Source organism: Anas acuta, chromosome Z (genome assembly GCF_963932015.1).
Source record: "Anas acuta chromosome Z, bAnaAcu1.1, whole genome shotgun sequence".
NCBI lineage: Eukaryota > Metazoa > Chordata > Aves > Anseriformes > Anatidae > Anas > Anas acuta.
Genome location: NC_089017.1, coordinates 25,751,859 through 25,773,548, shown reverse-complemented (window position 1 = coordinate 25,773,548; position 21,690 = coordinate 25,751,859). Strand labels below are relative to the sequence as shown.

The following is a 21,690-nucleotide window of genomic DNA, read 5'->3' as shown; positions in this document are numbered from 1 at the left end:
TGGATTCAGAGCTTTCCAATTCAAACCGTTCTGTAACAATTTTATAAGCAGCATAGCAGTTGATAAAATTTCACATTGTTCTAAATTAGCCATTACATGCTAGACACATTACCTTTATGAAACTAAATACAGATTCTGTTGCATGTTGGAGTTTAGTAATAAAGACAGAAAAAGAAAAATCCACATCAGTCTCCATGCCAATCCTGTCACTATATTATTACTGCCCATTTGATGATTACGGTGACACGCGAAGCAACAGTTCTACGAAAATTATCACCTTTCTCCTCGTGCAAGACAAGTACTTGGTCATTACATGGCACAGGAAGACCTGCCTCACAAAAAACATGGATTTGCCAACCAAAAAAAAAATAATCTAGCATTTCCTGTAAATGTTGCAAAGCCAAAAAAAGCTACAAGATACCCACTGGCAGTCATGATTAAGATTAAAATCCTGTCTGAAATGAAATAAAATATTGCTTACTTTTTAGAGATGTTAAATTATACTAGCTGTCAATAGGACCTGGAAGTGCTCAACACCTTCCAAAGCCAAAAGAAAAAGTATGTTTGATTAGCTGTAGAAGCTTGTCAGAATATATTTATGTCAAAATGGCTTAAAAAAATCCTTCTTGCTCTACAAAGTTAGCACTAAATTTATCCATATAAAAAATGGTTCAAGAACAGATTTTTCTGGTATTTATTTCCATATTTTACCTTACACCAAGACAAGAAAAATCAAGAGTGCGAAAAATCAAGAGTATTTTGAAAGTTTTCATCTACAAACACCCTCTGAATAAAGTTTGATTGTACTACAATTAAATTCAAGACCTTGTAGTTTTGAATACCACATTCAATAACCACAATGTGTACAAGTCAGCTCTTTTAAGAAGTCTGCCAGATTACATCTGCAAGATAAAGCAACTAATAAACAACAAAAAGTTTGTCAACAGCACAAAAGGAAAGATGTGAATGCCCTTCTAAGTACTCCCTTCTGAAGTACTGCAGGCAGATTTCTGCCACAGCCACAAAAGGACCATGGAAGATTTCATTCTCTTCCAGGCAAAAGACCTAATGAGCTACATATTCAAATATTCATAATACAAAAGACTACAATACATTTTGAAGCAAGTTACTCTGTAGGTGCGCGGAAGGACATGGAAGCATTTTCCCCACAGACAAGGATTTATGTTATGAACAAGACCTGCATGAACTTATTTATTCAGAGAAAAAAAAAGATGTGAAAATTTAAGAAGAGCCTGAAAAAACAATCTTAACACTCTATGGAATACTATGCTAAAATGGTAAGCAAAGATAAAAAAAAGTCCCATATCTTTCCATTAATAAACAGAAAATGCTCCAGACATTCTAATAAATGCCAACATTTAAAAAAATATGCCTGAAATGCATGGTTGGGATGTTTCTGATACATTGGTGAGAGTGAGAAACAAACACTGAGGTGATTTGATTTAAATAAATATATATGTGTATATATATATATATATGCGCATATGCTAGGCAATGTGTTATCTGATTGGAAGTTTGTACATCTGTTCCCCTCCTGTGACACGTTGCATACTGCTATATTTCACTGGCCAAAGATCTCTAGCACATAGTAGTAGAGATCATAAAACATTTCTTAGATTCCTCCTCTTGATAATCAGGCCATTGGAAAGTGATAAATGGGCTTCCCTCTTTTTATTCTTACAGACCGAGTTTTTGTTGGAGGTGAGAGAACAGGCAAAAATTTGGCAAAGCAAACCATTTGCCTGTTCTGCTAACACTGCAAACACTATTAAAATAAAAAAAAAAAAAAAAAGAAGAGTTGCTGAAAGCCTCTAAGTTACATATTGTAAAGCACCTCTTTATTCAGATTTACTGATAAATGCTGACTCTGACTACTTCAAAAGAAAAAAAAATATACAATAATACAGTAACTGCCAAAAAGAATCTAGTGCCCTAAATGTTCTCTTTAACAAGATGTTTTGAATTTTTAGAATTTAGAGATCATGAACAGAAACTGCTTTCAAAACATGATCAAGACTTCTTTCAGTAGTCATCTATGACTATTTTACATGTGTATGAATCATTGTTACATTAACATTTCATTTTTATTCAGCAGATGATAGAGAACAGCTTGATAACAATTATGAATAAGCCAATGTTTTATGATTTTTAAAAGAAAGAATTAAATTAGAATGCTCTTGAAGCAATTTATAACCTTCAAATAATGACAAGCTACATGCAATTTCTAACAGCTATTGAAAAGAGCATGCATTACAGAAAGAAAAGCCCTGTAAGAATACCTGTGCTCAGATATCCTAACTCATAGCTACAAATATCAAGCCTGCAGGATTTTATAGGCTGCCACTGAACTGACTTGTCCAGAATTACCTGCTTTGCCCAGAACTTGTACAATGTCAAGAACACTTTGTACAACTGTAAAAGAACACTCCTCTAGCTTCCTGAGACTGGAGATTACTGTAGAAACAGCATTTTTCAATTTCAGAAGGAAGAACACGAAGAAGAGCACCAACTCTAGAAAAATTCAGAGCAGCACAAATCTTAAACAGACATATAAAGAAGATTAAATAGACGCAATCTGTCCATTATAACTTTTGTGTGATTGCATCAACACTCTTGAAAGAAAACAGGGTTATGGTACACCAAATAGAAAATAACTTCCAGAAGGTCAACAAATTGGAGATTTACAAAATAAAGAATTTGATCTATTTCCAGTCACAAATGCCTACAAATTGCATACATTTTCTGAGCCCATACACACTTTACAGTTTTGGGGCTGTCCCCCTGCAGCCCATGGGTCCCACATGGAGCAGATCTCCACGCTGCAGCCCCCCCATGGGTGGAGGAGCCCCCGGGGGAGCAGGTGGATGTGGCCTGGAGGAGGCTGCGGCCCATGGGGAGCCCCCGCAGGAGCAGGCCCTGGGCCGGAGCTACAGCCTGTGGAGAGGAGCCCACGCAGGAGCAGGGGGTCTGGGGGGAGCTGCCGCCCACCCGTGGGGGACCCGTGCTGGAGCAGTTTGCTCCTGGGGGATGGATGGATGGACCCTGTGGTACAGAGCCATGTGGGAGCAGTGCTTGAGGAGCTGCTGCCTGTGGGCAGCCCCCGCAGGCTCAGTTCAGGAAGGACGGCATCCTTTCTTCAAGGAGGGAAGAAAGTGGAGATGAAATATCAGCAGAGACAAAGCATTAGGGTCTGACCACAGCCCACATTCGCCATTCCTCTGTGCTACTCAGAGGGATGACGTAGAAGAGGATGGATGGAGAGAAGGAGTTTTTAGTTTGTTTTTATTCTCACTACTCTAGTCTGTTAGTAATTGGCAATAAATTATATTAATCTCCCTATGCTGAGTCTGTTTTGCTCATGATGGTAATTGGTGAGTGATCTCCTTGTCCTTACCTTAAGATATGCGCTTTTTTCACTTTATTTTTCTCCCTGTTCTGTTGAGGAAGGGGAGTGAGAGATCAGTGTGGTGGAGCTCAGCTACCTACAGGTGTTAAACCAGAACATCATGACAAAAGTATTTCAATAATTCCACCACCTTCAACCACCTTACTCTGCAATCACAGACATAGTAAGTAGCTGTATGATGTGCGGACAGTCAGGTATCTGTGTTTCTTTCACAGTCTTTCTTGAAGATTTTCTTGTAATGGCTGGAGTTTGCTTTAGTGCAGTAAACAGTATTCTCAGGCTGGTGGAGGAAAGAAATATGTACAAATATAGTAACACCAAGAGCTACTATCCCTTATTCTTTTGTCCACCTTGTCTGACTGGAAATACTCCTCCTCACAAAGCTAGCAAACTCAAGCACATAATTTCTTTGTCCTTTTCTTATTATCTCTTTGCAATCATACTGTCATGCTAGAGGGAATTAAGAGATGAAGCAAGAATAGAAGTAAAACTTGCTTTAATTAAACGTGCTAAGGCAGCACTCCTTCCAGCTTCTAAATACAGAGAATTTCTTCAGGATAACGTTGACAAAACAGGAAGCTAAGTTATATCTAATTAGATACCTCACCTACACAAGAAAAGAAAAAAGTTTCCACTTTCAGGGATCAAATATACATTTTAGATTTTATTTAAATAAAATTATCTGTAAAGACTTATTGACAAAATGTGTTGGGTCTAGACTCTCTGAGATCCCAGTTTTCACTGAACGTCAGCAGTATCACCTATGACAACTGTTTTTGTTATATTGTAATTTTAATGACACCATTAAAACTCCTTTAAAAATTCCTTAGTTCAATCTTTCACTCATATGTACATAGCAACCATCAAGGTAACTGATTTACAATAAAGTACCAAAATTATTTTGAACTTCAAATGCATGTGGCCAAGGGTTTATGTTACAGTCCATTTCAACGATGTCCAAGAGACATACAAATTGCCGCCTATCTGGATTTTTTCTCATATCTTATGTAATCTTAGATTTCAAGATAGATTCTTTATGTCCCAATTAACAAATTAACTGCTGATACACTCACTAAGACATGTATATCAACATCCACCAACATAAAAAAGGGAAAATGATGCACAGAAGGAGATTTTGTGAGTTTTCTTGACTGTAACTTTCCCTTTTGAAGAAATTTTGAAATCTTTCTCTTGACCCATCCTAATACATTACAGATTGTTCCCACAGTGCTCATTATAATGCACCAAAATATTCAGACTTCTGACATTCTTATACACTGTTTTCTCTTAATAGTTTGAAAAAAAAAATTACAAACACACAGCATTTACTGTTCTTTACTAAGATACACAGAAGTAACTGAACGAACTCAGGTGGAATAGTCTGGAAAATCCAGAAATAAGCACAATGACACCAATCTTTTATTTTTCATTCCAGTGTTTGCCAAATAGTTCGAATTAGAGCAGTCCCTTGACTGCTTCCTAGACACAAATACCACTCTAGCTCTCTGACATAATCCTCTTTTTATTCATGTGGATATATACCTGCAACACGAACGTAGTGTGAAGAATTCTCCCTCAGAATCCAAAGCATACAAGATGTTGAATTGCAAATGTTAAGATCAAATGATTTTTTTCGTTAAAATCTATGCATGTTTTGTTAAAGTCTATGCATGCAGTGCTCATTGACCAAAAGATACTAATGAATATATGAGATTACATTAAATACAGAGAACAAACTTAAAATAGACTCTTAAGTTATTTGGTGACAGTATTGGTTATAAACTAGCAACAGAAAGGATTAACTTACCTCACTCAAAATGCCTGCAAGGTCTTGTATAGAATCATACAGAAGTGAACTTAATATAAAAATACTAATACATCTTTTACTTTCATGTTAATATTGTAACCAAGTTAGGAGGTGACTATACATCCTGTGAGAAATTACAACATGTTCAAGGTGATTGATCCTAGTTTTTCTCTCATCAGCTTGAAAGTTACAAATGCTTTGGGCAGAAAGACAAACCTTAGAAACTGAACACAACCACAAAAGCACTGAGGTCTTAATTCAACATTTTTGTCTGTAGAATATTTCAGAAAATTATTTCAAGACATATTTTAATAGCCTTCATTTTGTAAAGCATAGCAGCATGTTCTACTGGGGATTTTATCTAAAATAAAACCAGTACAAGTTATACAAGTACAATTCATTTATGATCCTATTGTAGACTTGTAAACCTTAACACTTTTTTTTAAAAAAAAAAAAAAAAAACTTGCTGTATATAAACAAGTTTTAGTCACTCAAGGAGCTAGCACAGTGGGGACACTAAACCTGCAGCTGAGAGATCTTATGTTCGGCTCCTGTTTCGCGTATCTGCTAGGCTATGTAAGGTCATTTGTACTAAAAATAGCGTATACACTTTATTTGCTCTGCTGCAGTTACATCAGGATTGGGGTATATCACTTATTCTTCTTCAATCATACAAGTCACTGCTGAGACTTAGTCAAGGATTTTGAGTTCTGTGCTTATATTTACAGTGTTTTCTTTCAAATGTTGGAAATGAAGACAAGACTGTTGCAAATCTGCAATACTGCTAGTCAATCTTTCTTCTTCATTTTTACATGAACTTCCACAGACTCTCATAAGAAGAAATAAAATTGCAAGTATGTGCTTCACAATACGTTTGGTGTGAGCCTTCTCACACAGCATCTAATCTAACCTGTGATATCCTCTACCTCAAGTCTCAAAACCTTTCATTATCCTTTGTATCACAGACAATTCGTATCATGTCTTTGACTTCTCTGAACTGTTAAATGTCACTGTAGAATTGGACTAATACCAACTGCAAGAGGATTCACCTCCTGTCTGCTGTCACAGTAGAAGGTAAATAGGTTAACTGAGGGAAAGAGATCTTCATACAACGCTTTTTCTCTACATACGGAAACATAAGGAAAAAAAAAAGACATCCATGCTGCCAGGCAATATCTGGCAGGATATTGATACAATATATGATAAATGGTATAAGAACGCAATTAATTTTTAGCACAACTTCTGCTTAAACAAAACGTATAAATAAGAAAATACACTGACAGATGGCTCACTTCAATTGCCTGTGCATCCACTGCCACTTGAACCACTTTCTGGCATCTGTGACACCTTCCTGAGCTCTCAGTACCACACAGAGCTCCTGGAATACCAGTACTCTTCTAGCTTGACAGAGAAAGTAAAATACCTTATTCATCTCAAATGGTCTTAGACACCTGTATTTCAGCAACTGACTCAAGCTCAGAGAGTCTATTTTGTGAGCTTCTAGTTCTTAGCTGAAATTCTGCCTTCTGGAAAAACCTGGAATGAAAGTGATCTCTCTTTACAGGTTGACATTAATCTAAGGAAAAGAAAGTACCTAGTGACAATGTTTTTTCTCAGTAAATCAAAGATAATTATAATCTGCATTCTGTTGAAAAGTAAGGAAAGACAAACTGCATTGATTTACTCAAAGATTCATATAAATGATATACTGAAAGGCAAGTTTATTGCAAATTATTGACTTTTTTTTTCAGAGAAAAAAATCATTTTGTTCATTGGTGAGAGCTGCTATAAAACAAAAACTTCTAAACAACTTGGGGGGTGGAATCCACCAAGTATGCCAGATAGGTACATATATTACTTTGAAAAATGGAACTTCTACAATATCACATAGAAAAAAAATCGAACAAAAATTAGATCTCACCATTCCTACTCACTCAGTTGCCAACATATATTCTAACATTTAAAATTATATTTTAAGAAATTCTTCTCTCCTTATTTATTATTCAAAATTGCATTAAAAATCTGGTATTCTCCTTAATATTTCAGGGATTTTGATAGCACCATTGATTTAATTTTAATTTAGTACATTAGAACAGCTGGCATAAGAGTCCTGTACCAAAAACACGCCTGCATACATAACCTTAGTCACACATACTGTAGCATCACACACAAAAATTTGGCCATGTACAGATGGAAAAGATTCAGCAGAAATGTACAATGAACTTCCAAACCACAAAAGACACTACTTAGATGATAATGCTTCTTGCGCATAGTGTAGCACTGCAGTCATGAAAAGTCTCAGAATATGAATTTGCTATTACTTGCTCTACCAAAATGGGAAGATTCAGAAAACTACACAATATTATTCTGTTAAGCTCATAGGTGAAAATATTATTATTATACAGAAATATGAGTTGATGGCATCTGAACCTTCAAAGACAACAACTATAAATAATTCAGATTGTAGCAGGTAGACAAATAAAGATACTGCACAGCATGCACACTGTATCATTTGGATATATACAAAGTTAAAAAGCTGAATTGTACAGACACTCATGCTATAGAAGGATTTTAAAACTACCTTTAGTAACATATTCCTAAAACTGTTAGTTCTACACTCAACATATGTCACAAAACTAGAAAACTGGAAGCAAGCAAGCTATTGCCCATTGTCCCCATCACAGTAATAGATCTCAGGCCACAAGAACCAGGTTTTAGAGAGAAACGTTTTTATAGGTGATGTCCTCAGGAAATACCAAGTTTGTGAAAGTAGGAATCAAACCAGGGAAGCAGAAGACAGCTGTAAGATGGGCAAAAATAGAAGATAAAGAACATCAAGATTTAAAAAAAAATAAAATAGAAAAAGTGTTCCATGACGACCATAAAGCTGAGAGTATGCTCACAACACTACAATTATAAAGTAAAAAAGAAAAAAAAAGAAAAAACAACTGCAGAATGTGCAGGAAGTGGCATGCTAACATCATGACCAGAAATGGGAAATGTGTAAGTATGTCTGGCTCCTGAATCCTTGCAATATTTCATTAGCAGCCAAGTCAATATAAGGAGGCTAATTATGATCTCTAGTAAGTAAATGCATTCAACTTTTACATCTTGAATGATGTTAATACCATTGCAAACTAATGTATCAACATGCATGCTAAAAAAAAAAAAAAATTACCTTGACAAGAGAACATAATTCAAACTAGTAAGATGAACTGATGAAATAATCATTCATGAGCTCACTTGTAGCTATTTCTGACATTCAGTACTAAAACATGGTTGCAGGAGTAGCAATATTCTTTTTAAGCCTAAATCCTTACATCATTCATCTTCATTCCCCCCCCCCCCCAAAAGGGGGGGGATTTAGTGGATTATTTTTTTTTTAAGAGATAACTGTACAGTTTTATTGAACAAAAGCAACTAAACATCCTTCTTTAACAAAGTTTTACCTTGATAAATCCTGAGAGGTGGAAAACTGTTTTTGTGTGGTCAGTAAGTATAATTTCTTCTCTGATATGATTATTTAAGTCATGCATATTGTTTCTCAATACACATTTCATAACAAATATATTGTTTGGATAAAATAAACCGGGCACAGCTATCCTCAAGAAAATTACTTTTACCCAAATAAATCACGATAGTAAATAACTTTTCTTCCCTTTAAAACAGTCATAACTGCTTGAGGCTGTTGCAGCACAAAAACAAAATATCTTCACAAATGTCTCCAAACAGTCAAGCTGAAAATCTAAGCCAAAGTTTCATTTAACAGCCTGTCAATTTTTTGATGTGAAGCTAATGAATGCAGTGGCAAACAAATCCATCAAACCTAACATCAAAACAACTGCACTTCATCCCACCAAAGGGAAAAATACAACCTGCAGGCCAGCACTTTGATCTAACCTATCCACAGAAAACACGTTGCTAAGCAGCTACCACCAAAGAATATGCATGAGTAATTACCAACATAATTTTATGAAAGAGAGCAATAATACTTAAGTAACCTCAGTTTCAAGTAGAAAAGGTCGGCAGACTTCTCTATTCACGTTCTACGTATCAGCTAAAGAACAAAAAGCTTTCCAATACAGAACCCTTCAACATCTGAAAACAAATCACGTTCTGAAATGAGCTACAGTACAAAGGAATCATTATAATGACTACTAAAATCACCTAGTGTGACTCTATCCCTGATAGATGGCAGTAAAATTTACATACATTTACAGTGAAGGAGAGTCCTCAAGTGGTGCCAGAAAACACACACAGCAAGCAGTAGAGCAGTATTTGGAAATGCCTGTGCTTCCTCTGAAAGCTTTTGGAAGTATGGATGGGTATTGGTTTGGGCAAGGGATGATAGGGACTTGTGAGACACTGAGACAAGAGGATTCGGAAAAGCAGCAGATGGGGGAATGTGGGGCTTTCAATCCAAGATGAAGAGGGAAGGAAAGAAACTAAAACAACCACCAGCAAATAAAGAACTAGAGAGCCCTCATCTGATCACCCTACTGCTGGACATTTTCTACACAGAACCTCCATCTCAACCCAGTTCTGTGAACATCCTTCAGCCAGCAAGGTTACATGGGACCGTGCAGTCCTGACACACTATGCAAGGTCAGACAAAGTGCCTTGTCAAAAGATCCCCTGTAATTAGGGAATACTGGCCTACATCTAGGTTCTTCAAACAACATTCATAAACAGCAGCAAGGTAAAAGCCAAAGGAAAAAAAAAAAAAAAAAAAGCTTGAACATGAAAACACAGGATTTTGTTGAAAATTTAAATCCGTTTCTGATTCTCGGTATCAAATTAAAGTGTATAAAGTTCATCAACCCTATCCACCGGAGCTACAATTTGGACAGGTGGAAATCATGACTGAAAACACGATTTTGGCACCTGTAAATGAGAGGTCTTGCACAGAGGACGTTGTACGAGGGCAACATTGACATTCATTAAAAAAAATACAGCAGACAAAAATAGAACATTAACCAACATAGATGGTCTACAAACATTTTTTGAGAGGGTAGAGTAGGGGGCTTCCCTCACACAGCTACAAATTTAAATTTCTGCTCAAGGAATACAAGATTTTTCTCAGACTAGGGAAGTATCTTTTATCGAGTCTCTTCAGAACGATATTTATTTAATTAGAAATAAAAGAATTATGTGCAAATATTTATATTCAGTGACCGGAACACCAGAACATTACTCCTTCTTCAGCATTTAAGTTTCTCTGAACAAATCAAAGTGTAAGTATATACTTACAAAACACACAGCTGGTTACTATTGGCCCAATGGCTTTAGCAAGAGCAATAAAATACATCGGAGCAAGGAAATTTAAAATGCACTTCCAATGCTGTTCCATTAGGAAAAAGAAAAAAAAAATCTGAAGAAATATCCCACCTGCCCCACTCTACCATTTAAATTTTTCAAAAATAAATATCAGTCAACAACCTGTAATTATAGGATGACGACTATTAAGAATATTTAAACCTTTGAATGCTTCTCCTACCCTCATACTACATAACAAGCACAGTTAAAGTACTTGCTAGCTGAGCACTACCTACCCTTTGAGTCTTTAAGTCCCACCATTACCATACATCAATCAGCACTTCAACATCCCTCCACACCACACACATTTGCCAAGCATGATTGGTTTATTCCTTTCAGCAGTTACCTCCTATTTCTCTTCCTGCATGTTCTTGCCAGTAGGAAAACGTCTGGAAATTGAACTATTTTCTTTCTCCTCTTGGAGTTCTGGGACTTTTAGTACAGCTCACATATTCCTCCAATTCCCCTTGTTATTTGTTCTTCTAATCTATGTTACTTCTATTTAATTCTGTCTAGATCATGTTTTCTACGACCTGTGTCGTTCCTGCCCATCATCCTCTACCTCTCACCCCATCTGTGCAGATGTTCCCACTTGACTCACAAAAGTAAGAACACAGCTTGAAGCAGCAGCCAAGTCACAGCAAACAGCACACTGGAGACGCCAGCTGGTATTACTTTTCATATGCTGCCCCTGAGTGGAAGTCTTACACAAACCGTAAAAAAATGAAAAATAAAAAATAAACAAGCCAGAGGTATGTTCCTGCTCCCAGAGTTGATGGGTAGGCAGGCTACACATATGGAAACAAGGATCACAAGTTCAGTATTTTTAACGACAGAAAATCATTTGGGGAATTTTTATCTATAGTGTGTGCTTAACCAAAGTTTACACTGCTTAGGAACTAAATGATCTCTGATTTAATTAACATTTGCAATTGATTTCACAGAATCTTTAATATCATTTCATTTTATGCAGGAAAGCAATATTATCACGTAGCCTAAATATTTACTACAACTTTAATGGAAATCTTTGCCTGTTTTTTTTTTTTTTTTTTTTTTTTCCAAATTAATGTAGAACGAATATTGACTGTATTTCATCACTTTTTCGAAGACAGAAACCCAGCTGTAAGTAATTAGAAGCTATTTTGTAAAAATGAATGTGTTGCTGTAGGAAGACAAATAATTAGTCATCAACATGCAATATTCTCTCATGAGAATACAGCAACAAACTGACCTAGATATTGCTGCATTTTGCTGACACAAGCAATTTCTGAAGTACAATACTAAGAACTAAGAGATCCAAACCATTTTGTTTTTCTTTTACAATTCTTGTACATACAACATACAGAATAAATAGATAAACACAACATCAGCACTCTGAAGAATGACAAATGGAGATGTAAAGCTGTACTTTTTTGTTTTGTTGTTTGTTTTGCTTTTTGTTTTGTTTTTTATGAAATTATCAGACCATCAAATAAAACTTACTGAAATGTAAGTATCCTTTGGGCAGACAGACTTCATACCTTTTTAATTAGTATTTTCATGAATTTTCCTGAAGTTGTTATAAAAATAATAATAGCCATCCTCATGTTTTTCTAGAGAAACACCATAATCAAGAAACAGAATACCCCACTTGCAATAACTCTAACTTGTTTATGCTTCTGAAGTACCACACAATTACAATTTAATAGATAGCCATTTACTTTCCCTCCTTTCAATTTGTTTACCCTATTTGTACAGTATGAACAACATACACAAGTATTATGAACAATTTCAGTCCCTTTCTGTTAATCCATCTTTTTATACAATTCCATTAAAAATACAGAAAATCATATTCACACTTTCTAGCATTTTCAATTTAAAAAAGAAAATATAAAGTTTAATTCTTGTGTGCTTGTTACAATAAATTATTACAAAAAATAAAAAAAAAACACATTAAGCACTTTGCATTAAACAGCATTTGCCAAAGAAACTAGACTTCACATTTGACAATGGTCTCAAAGATTTCTCTACAGAGGGAGACTCACTGAGTCATTGATTTAGCTGCCCCTTTGAAACTTTCAAACATTTAACTGCAAACACCACAGAACTACTTCCATTTCTTATATTATGTATGCACACATACAATACTGTGCGTATGTATAAAGACCACAGGGGACGGAAGTAAGTCAATGTCCTAAGAGGAAGGTTTTATCTGTGTGCTAGAGTTTTCATTAAATAGAACTGTGCTTACACTGTGTATGCCAAGACTACTCAGCTAAAAATTCAGAATTTAAGAAGTAATTTTGGAGTGATATAAAGAAATAAAACTTCATTACCTTTAACAAATTATCTTTTAACTCTGTTGATCCTGAATTTAAGTTTAGGGTATGACATGAGAAGTGAGAGGCCATGCTGGAGGCATAAAAGGTCAGTACTGGTGCTGCTGCACACAGGAAAGTAGGAAGTTCTTTTAAAAACATAAGAAATACAAAGCCTGTACACTGAAGAGGATGAAGCTGCAGGTTGTCACTAGCTTTCCTGCACCCCAAGTTAAAATTTACCATTCTTGACATTCAGGTATGCAAATTTTAGAGCCGCAGCACATCCATACCTTTTAAAATACAAGTCAGTTTACCCAGCACAAAAGGGGCTATGCATCCACGCCCATATTCCTCTCAACATGATTTCACTGTAGTTATCTATTGAAATTTTGAGCTATCAAATATTTAACAGACTTCATGGTCAATACCTTAACCATGAGCTATTAAAAACACAAGTTTCCCATTTAAGGTTAAGACCAAGCTGAGCATGCTAGATACATACTGACGTTTTCAGTATTTTCACTACCATTAGTACAGACATAGCACATAGGAAAAAAAAAAAAAAAAAGATTTCTTCAAACCTTTTCCTTTTTGAAGCATATTTAATATCATTAAGAATAATAATTAATAGGGACAAGGATCATAAAATTCTGTCTTTTGAGAAAATCTCAAGACATGATGTCTTCCAAATGAAAGAGTTTAGTGAGAGCTAACTGTCATTACTTAATTGATAAACCTCATTTTGCACTGAACTGTCTTATCAGCTTATTAGCTAATTTCATTAGCTATTATATTATGCAAATCACGTTATTTTGGTTTTGTCAATAATGTCCATGTCAATGCAGAAAATGTTTCTGCATTATGTGTTCTGGGAAGCATAATGACCTAAGGTTACCTAAGCCATAATTCTGAGAAAAACCCTACAACATTGAAAAACAGTAACAAGCACTCACTGAATAAATTGTGTGCTTTCATGTTGTGTATTTACTCACATGCTATGTATGAAAATTAAAAAAAATGTATGCTATGTACCAAATTTTTTCTGAAGTATATTCAGTAAAGCACACCTGACTTTAAAACCTGCAAATATCTATTCTGTGCTCACAGGTACTTTATCAACTTGTAGTATAGCATATATTCACATTAAAGAAGATAAAAGTTCAATTTGTTTCTTTAAACTTTATTTTCAGTTTAATCATTTATGGTTCTTTTCCAGGTATCAGAATTCAAACTTCAAATGAAGTGTCTTCACAAGCAGTGCAGCTTAGAGCAGAATTCAGTCATATACCCTCCATTTGTGTAGTTTCAGCTTAAAAACTCCATAAATAGGACTGGTTTTTGAAGAACAATATATAAAGTAAGTTTCATTCAAAATTCATTACTGAGAGGAATATATGTTGCTGGCAAGAAAAAAAAAGCAACTATAACTAAAACTTTAGCGGTAGTATAAGTTACTAGCTGAAAGTTCTCCCTTTCTCACTGGCTTTCACAGATTCCACCAGAAATAACCAACGAAAAGACTTTCTTATACATCATTTTTCTGCAATATGACTTACCAACTTTGCTGCCTTTCCATAATCAATCCATCGGATAGTGGCAAAGTTTGTTGACTCTGCACAGTTAAAACCATGGTTGAATCCTGCATGGTATCCATATGGGAAGGTGATTATAAATTCCCCTGCCTCTTGTGTAACCTATAGCATTTACAAAAAAAAAAAAAAAAAGCAATGTAAGTTCTGCTCTTGAAGCAATGAAAACTATATTTGCCTTTACAATTATCCAAAGAATGCTTTTTCCCCCTGCACACAATTGTGATTTAACACATACAGAAATAAAATATTTGAGACAGTGTTTTTTATCCAAATTACAGTAAAATTTGGATAGTTTCTCAGCATAGCTACATGTATTTACAAATTCAAAAAGTACTTCCAAGAAAGAAAGTCTTGCAAGAGGTATTTGCTGGGAAGACGACCTGGCAGGATTGGGAACTGACAAAGACACTGGAAAGAATGTACCAATTTTCTTGACCAAGAGGAAGCAAAGACATGGTGGTCAAAAATACCCATACTTTTCCATCCCAAAATACTAATACACATTAATTGTTGAACAAAATATTCTGTTTGCCACCCTGAAATTGTTTCCCTAAAATTGCACCAGAACTATTTCACTGTTCTTGAAGAGAGACCTCATGCTCACCTTTCTCTCCCATATTCACCTGAGGGACTGACTGGGCTTTTAAGTCGTATTGATGATTGAGTATAAAATAGGAGAAACTATTGAGCCTTGATAGTTAGAGAAAATGTTTTATACCAATGTAACACATTAGAAGTAAAAAAGTGAAGCACGATACATTTGGGTCCTCAAGGCAGTATCTTCAAACCAGTTCAGACAGGAAATGAGAAGTAAGAATTACCAATGGCACTGCACCAATTATTCAGCATTACATCTAACACCAAAGGGGATTCTTGCATTGGATATACAATCTATTATGTCCCACTTTTAAAGTAGCATTTTAATTGCTTAAGCATTACTTTAAATTTGATTTTAATGTGCCTCTGTTCTTCTACTCATTCTCTTTAAGCATAATGGACATAATTCCAGTACTACTCATGGCCATAATTCTAAATACCTACAGAACAGGGGACCTCAAAGAAGATTCTCAAAGAGGAAAAACTTGACTACAATTAAGCTCTGGCACTGCTTTAGAAAATAAGCAAGGGTAGTTCTAAATAGAAACTCTGTTCTTTCCAAGTAGAACAAATAGCAATCAAAATAAAAGTGTGCTGAGACCATTGACTCAACACAAAGTTACAGGAAGAAAAAAATGAAATTGACTGTATTTTGTATAGACTGAAAGAAACCAAATTCCTAGCAGTTTGCAAGATCGGACATCAGATATAAAAAGATTCCAGAATAAATTACAAGAACATGGAGTAAGGTAAGCAAAAATTGGTCATGATATTCTTTTTCAAGAAGCAAAATAAGAAACGTTCATCTCCTGCACTCTCATGGACTGATGCTCTCCTCTGGAGATGAAGAAAAAGACAGCACTTCTGGTCACTCACTGATGTTCTTTCTGGGAGATTAAAGCCATACCTCTATAAAGTCAGACACAAAGACTATATTGAGGACAGGCTAGCCAAAGACCAGAAATGGCATGCTGTCTTCTCAACTATCCGCTAAAAGTTAATAAACTATAAGATTCAGAAGTAAACAGTCAAATGAGATTCCCTATAACCTGATGTGTCTTTTTACATGACAAACACATCAGAAGACAGGCTCACTAAAAAGCAAACATCCACTTAAACTCAGCAGATAATCTGAGCAATGACAGATGACTGTTCAACAAGACACATTTACTGATTACAGCAAAATATGAGACTTCCTAGAGATGAAATAGATTTTCATTGTGTGACAGTGCTTTGTATAAGCAATACAGCAACTAAGGAGTTGGAAAGGCAAATAAAGACACTTTTTTTTTTTTTTTTAAGGGAAACCCACGGTTTTAAGTAGCAAAAAGTGAAATACTTTAAACAATTACCAAAATTAAAATCACAGTTTGGAATATTTTTTCTATTAAGAATCTGCTTTTAGAACCCTCAAAGTTTTCATCTGATAGTTTTACGAATCCTTTCTGTGCTTATTATGCTTAATGCAAGAATAAATACACAGGGTTAATGTTTCACCTATTGATGCAAATTTCTGATGCAAATTTCTGATAGTATTATGGGAGGCTGCAAAGAGGAAAAATAAGAAAAACATGCTTAGCAGAAAATCTAAGGCATTAAAAATAGTATTTTACTTTTTGCATTTGCACTTCGCAAGGTTAATATTTTTGTGGGTTCATATGCAGTGTATACATGCAAACACAGATACAGGTGCATATATTATAACTGCTACTGTAGTACTCCAACAATCGCTGTGGGAATGTTTAAGAAAGATTATTCTCAATGCTAGCAACTCCAAAATTTATCTCAATACACCCTCCCACTGCTGACAGTTTAGCAGGTGTTCTATTGCAACAAGCAGCAGTTCAGCTGCCACCTGGTAGGCGTAGGCTGTCTTATCAGCGTTCAGCACATTTCCACTTCTATCACTTTGAGCCATGAGAGATCACAGCCTGGTTTTCTCTATTCACTTTCTCACTGAATCCCATTAATTACAATTACACTTGGGTACAGTCTGCTTTCTCCGAACACTAGGTGACAGAACCAAACTTAAATTTTTAACTATTTCTAGCACTTTCATTTAAAAAGCATAGAATACAGGTTAAATCAATACTCTGAAATAAGAACATCAACTCCTTCACCACCTCAAATGTGTGGTACTGAAAACAAATCCGTTGGCATTCAGCAAGATGCTACTTCAAACACAAACTACCCAAACTCACATTGTTCAGAGTAAAATTCAGTAAATCCAAAACTATAAATCCAGTTATAAAACCTTTCATTTTGGAAGGTTTCATCTGACATTTCATGATAAAGCACAAGGTTATGAAGGGAATCAGTAGTTACCTATATATCACAAAAACTGAATGCAGCAACTACATTTCCATATGATAATACATCATTCAGAAAACAAACTACTCTTTTCTATTAGTAATTTATTCAAAAAGAAGCTTGTTTTCCAAGGCAGGCAGTATGATACTAAATGCCTACGTTTCTTCAATTTTATACATAGGTTGATTTAAGCATAAAAAGTGAAGTAATCTTCCAAAAGGCATACAATCAATGGCTTCATCCCAAATATATTCCCTGTCTTAAGACTAATGCTGTATTTCTCACAAGATTCTTTTAATCAAATAACCTTTTTAAATTTGTACTTACTGTTTTACTAAAAACATTACATAACTGTCTAGTGCCAGTTACTGCTGTTTTACTAGTAATAGTGCTATTGATAATCAATGTTGTTGTTGACAATGGTATAAATGTTTGAGAACATTTTATATTGTTGACAAGTATCTGTAGTAGAATACATTTAAGGACATAATCTCTAATTATATTTACTTCTTGAACAATGGATTCACTTCAGGTGGTATTATTTAGGCTACAAATTACAGGATATCATAAAGTTATCCTATAGCTCTGAGATTACCTGTTTCTGTATTCATTCACCTAAAATATTGCCTGCTGTGTTTTGTGGGTTGTAGTATTTTATGCTTCTATATAATATATATATAAACATTCACTTAAGTGTTTTTGTGGGCTACATTTCCTACTGTCACATAAACAACTGAAAGAGATGGAAAGCACTGCATAATCCTATATACTGCACAGGGGAACGTGAGAAGCTGAGTTTGTATACAAAGGTCCACATGATACCAATAAACAAATACAGAAGCAACAGAAACATCAAGAATGAAAGAGGGGTATGGTGAGGACAGTTTACAGGACTACTTTGCAGCAAGAACAGAGTGAGAATCATAACTGATTAGTGATCAAAAGGCTTTTATGATCCTGGAATAACATAAACAGATGTTCAGGCTGGGGAATTTCCAAATCAAGAGGTAGTCTTCTAAGCAGGCTTGCAAAACCATTGAATTTAGATATTTAGAATTTTATAAAACATTCAGTATATAAAATACATATACTTAAGGAAAAAGCAATGCAGTAGAAATGCTTTTACTATCTGACACCTACAGGAAGTTCAAAGTTCAAGCGAAAATGTTCTAAGTGAAAAAATTGGGAAGAAAATCTTGTAGGGAAGAATAACAAACAGAAAACTTCAGACATTTTTGAAAGCAGCTAAGTTCTAAATTCATCTACAATGAATACTAAAATTTCTTTTTCCCGCTTCCTGTATATATAAATTTGTTCTTAAGTATCCAGTCTGCTACTACCCAACAGTCCAAAATACCAAAATAACCATTCTCTGTCTTTGTAATACTACAGCTTTTTGTATTATGTATTTTAAATTACGTAACAGTTCTTTCAGTTTTACTCCAGCCTGTAAATACTCTGAGGTTTTTTATATCATAATACAGTTCTATTAAATTACATCAGAAAAGCAATAGACATTAAAAAATTAAGCATTTATTTTAAGATTTTAGGTATATAATTTTTATTAATACAGCTAGTTAAGCAGGGTTTCAGACAGCTAAAAATCACATGCAAGCTTTCGCGGAAGTAAAATAGAAAGAAAAAATAACGGTGATCCCTTAAAAGCACAGATACTTTCAGGGTACAGACTGTGACAACTGTGAGTGCTCTCTACTGGAAAATTCCAAGCTAAATCACGTGAGATTTCTAGCATTAAAAACACTTGTTTTCATCTTCTCATGGAGTCTGTGCCTAAAAAAAATATAATTTTGCCTCAACTTCACTACGAACGATCTTACAATAAACACAAAATAATTCAACATACGAATGAACAGTTTAGAAATAAACACAAACATACCTTGTCAAAAGGAATTCCATACTTCTTCAATATGGAGGGAGAAATCAGTGTCATCTTGTGGCGAAGAAAAGCACCGCATCCTTGAGAGCTGCTTGGGAAGAAACCTAGTAAGGCAAGAGAAGCAAAATTGGGTATTCTTTAATTAAAATAACAAGGATATTTTTATATTTTTTTTATATTGAACAACACTTCAAACTTCTTGTATTTTTATTTATTCTGACATTGTTAGCTGCTGAGAAAATTGTATAAAAGGCAAATTCATCTCCTACATTTTTTAGCTGATTTTCAGCTTTTGTTTTTTAAAGAACTGAAATAATTTTTCAACATACAATTTGGGTATCCTTTTCTTTCCTTTTCCAGAAATACTTTACTCTGTATTTTTCCACTTTCATGTTTATACTCCAACCCCTGCACACCTGAAAATCAACCACATCATTAAAATGTAGGAAGACTCTACAATTATTACATTTAGCTAGCACATATCATTTATACAGGAAAAAAAAATCTATCTAAAAAAGGCCGGGTAGTATGGAAGCATCATTCTTAACTATTCCCCAAAGTTCACAGAGGTATCTAATGCAATTATAAATGGGGGGAAGGAGACAGGTTGTTTTTTGTTGTTATTGTTCTTGCTTCTTTACATCTTGTTCTGATTCTATGAACAAAGTCTGTTATTCAGATTTCAATTTTCTCGATTTTTTATGCACCATTTCATTAACGCTTGGTTCATTAACTAATGATACAATCCAGTTGACGAGAGCAAAGTTGCATTCACCTCACTTTGACTTTTGTCAAAAAGTCATTTTTGACTGTGTTAAAATCTAACATCACTCAAGTCTTACAAAATGTTAGCACTAACAAATCAACAGAACTACAGTAATGAGTAAATTGTTTCCCTTTAACAATCAGCCACGACTAGAAGCTATTATTTTTGTTGTTGTAAAAAGATATTTTTATTATTAATCTTTACAGTCTTTTTAGTGTTTGCACTAGAACATTACCAAGAATCACCAAGAGATATATAGTATCTAGATACAGGATGAACTACAATTCATCCATATAACAATCACAGAAAATGTGTTATTTTACTGTATCAAGCATACAACATTTGAAAATAACACATTTTTATGAAGTCCAACTTCATTAATTTATTTCAGTTTCTTCTGGAGAGAGTATTTTTTTCCAACATTAACAAGACTTACTAACATCAATAGTTTACTCCACTGTATGCCATTTATTCCTAAGTGATTTCAGCAACTTTAGAAAGTTTCATGGGCTACTATTGAAAAATAAAACGCTCCTAAATGTAATCATTTCAAAAATTTCTCTTAATTTCCAGAAAGCAGAGTTAAGGCACAAAGGAATTTGCCATAACTAACAGACACAAAATCAACTACTCATTATGAAAAAGTCTCCTTAATAACAGTATTAATAGTAATTCAGTAATTTTTGGTTAATGTATTAACCAAGAACACCACTCAACTTTCTCCAACCTGCATTATAAATTGTTTTGCTGGGAAGAAAAAAATGTCTGGTAAATGTATGAAAGCAGAAGAGGTCACTCAAGAAAAATGCAGAAAACAAAATAACTAACAGTATAAAAATTTTGTTTAGTTGATATGAAATTAGCAACAGGGCATTTAACCAGTAAGAAATGACTCTCTGTCATCAATTTACTGTGCTTGGACAAGTAGTTGTATCCCTCCTCTCAAGTAAACATTATTCTGCCATTCACAGAAACAGTGTCAAGCCTGGTACAACAACACTACTAAACTAACATCACTATTAGATGAATAACAACTTCAAATCAATTAACCATCTAATATATAAGATGGTAGATGGTATAGTCTAAATAGATGAAATCTCAGCAATTTTCCATAATATACAGTTTATTCTGTACTGTCATATTTAGTTTCTTTCTAATATAATTCTCACATTTACATCCATTAACCATCCTAGAATTCTGTAGCCATCTTAAAATGAACACACTACATTGGCACGTTCTCTGCACATTCTTTTCTAGCATACTCCCCAGTCCTGTCGGAATGATTTTTGTTCTAAGTTATTGGATAAAATGTTCCCCTAAGGATCAAAGGTGTAACATACACTTAAACTACTTAAATCTATTAAGAGGAATTTACAGGATTTACTGACATTCGTTGTGATTACAGGGCCCTACCAGTGAAATCAAAGGTGCTGCCAACACATTCTATGTCACTATAAAATATTTTCCCGACTCTGTCAAAGTCGATGCTTGGACACACAAATTTTCCAGTCCCATTCTCAGAAATGCTCCCCTTCAATGAACAAAGGAAGAAAGGAAGGTAGTATCTCCTCATTATAAGACTGTTCATCAGAAGGTCTTTTGTTCTACCCAGGCTAAAGATAAGGTCACGCAACTTTTCCTTCAGCAAAGAAAAACCCTGCAAGAGAATGGGCTAAAG

The 21,690-nt window shown here is 34.7% G+C and overlaps 1 protein-coding gene across 7 annotated transcripts in view; it reads right to left on the bottom strand.

Annotated features, from left to right (window-relative positions):
* Nucleotides 1-21,690, bottom strand: part of KDM4C (lysine demethylase 4C) — a 268,004-nt gene that overhangs the window by 198,126 nt on the left and 48,188 nt on the right. For 6 of the 7 annotated variants that reach the window (XM_068666441.1, XM_068666442.1, XM_068666443.1 and 3 more), the window contains 2 exons: nucleotides 19,247-19,350; nucleotides 14,407-14,544 (listed from right to left, as the gene is read on the bottom strand). In XM_068666441.1, coding sequence (XP_068522542.1) covers nucleotides 14,407-14,544; nucleotides 19,247-19,350 — 242 coding nt within the window. Of the gene's footprint in view, nucleotides 1-14,014; nucleotides 14,251-14,406; nucleotides 14,545-19,246; nucleotides 19,351-21,690 lie in introns of those variants that run through there. The other variant, XM_068666447.1, reaches the window with a different exon arrangement.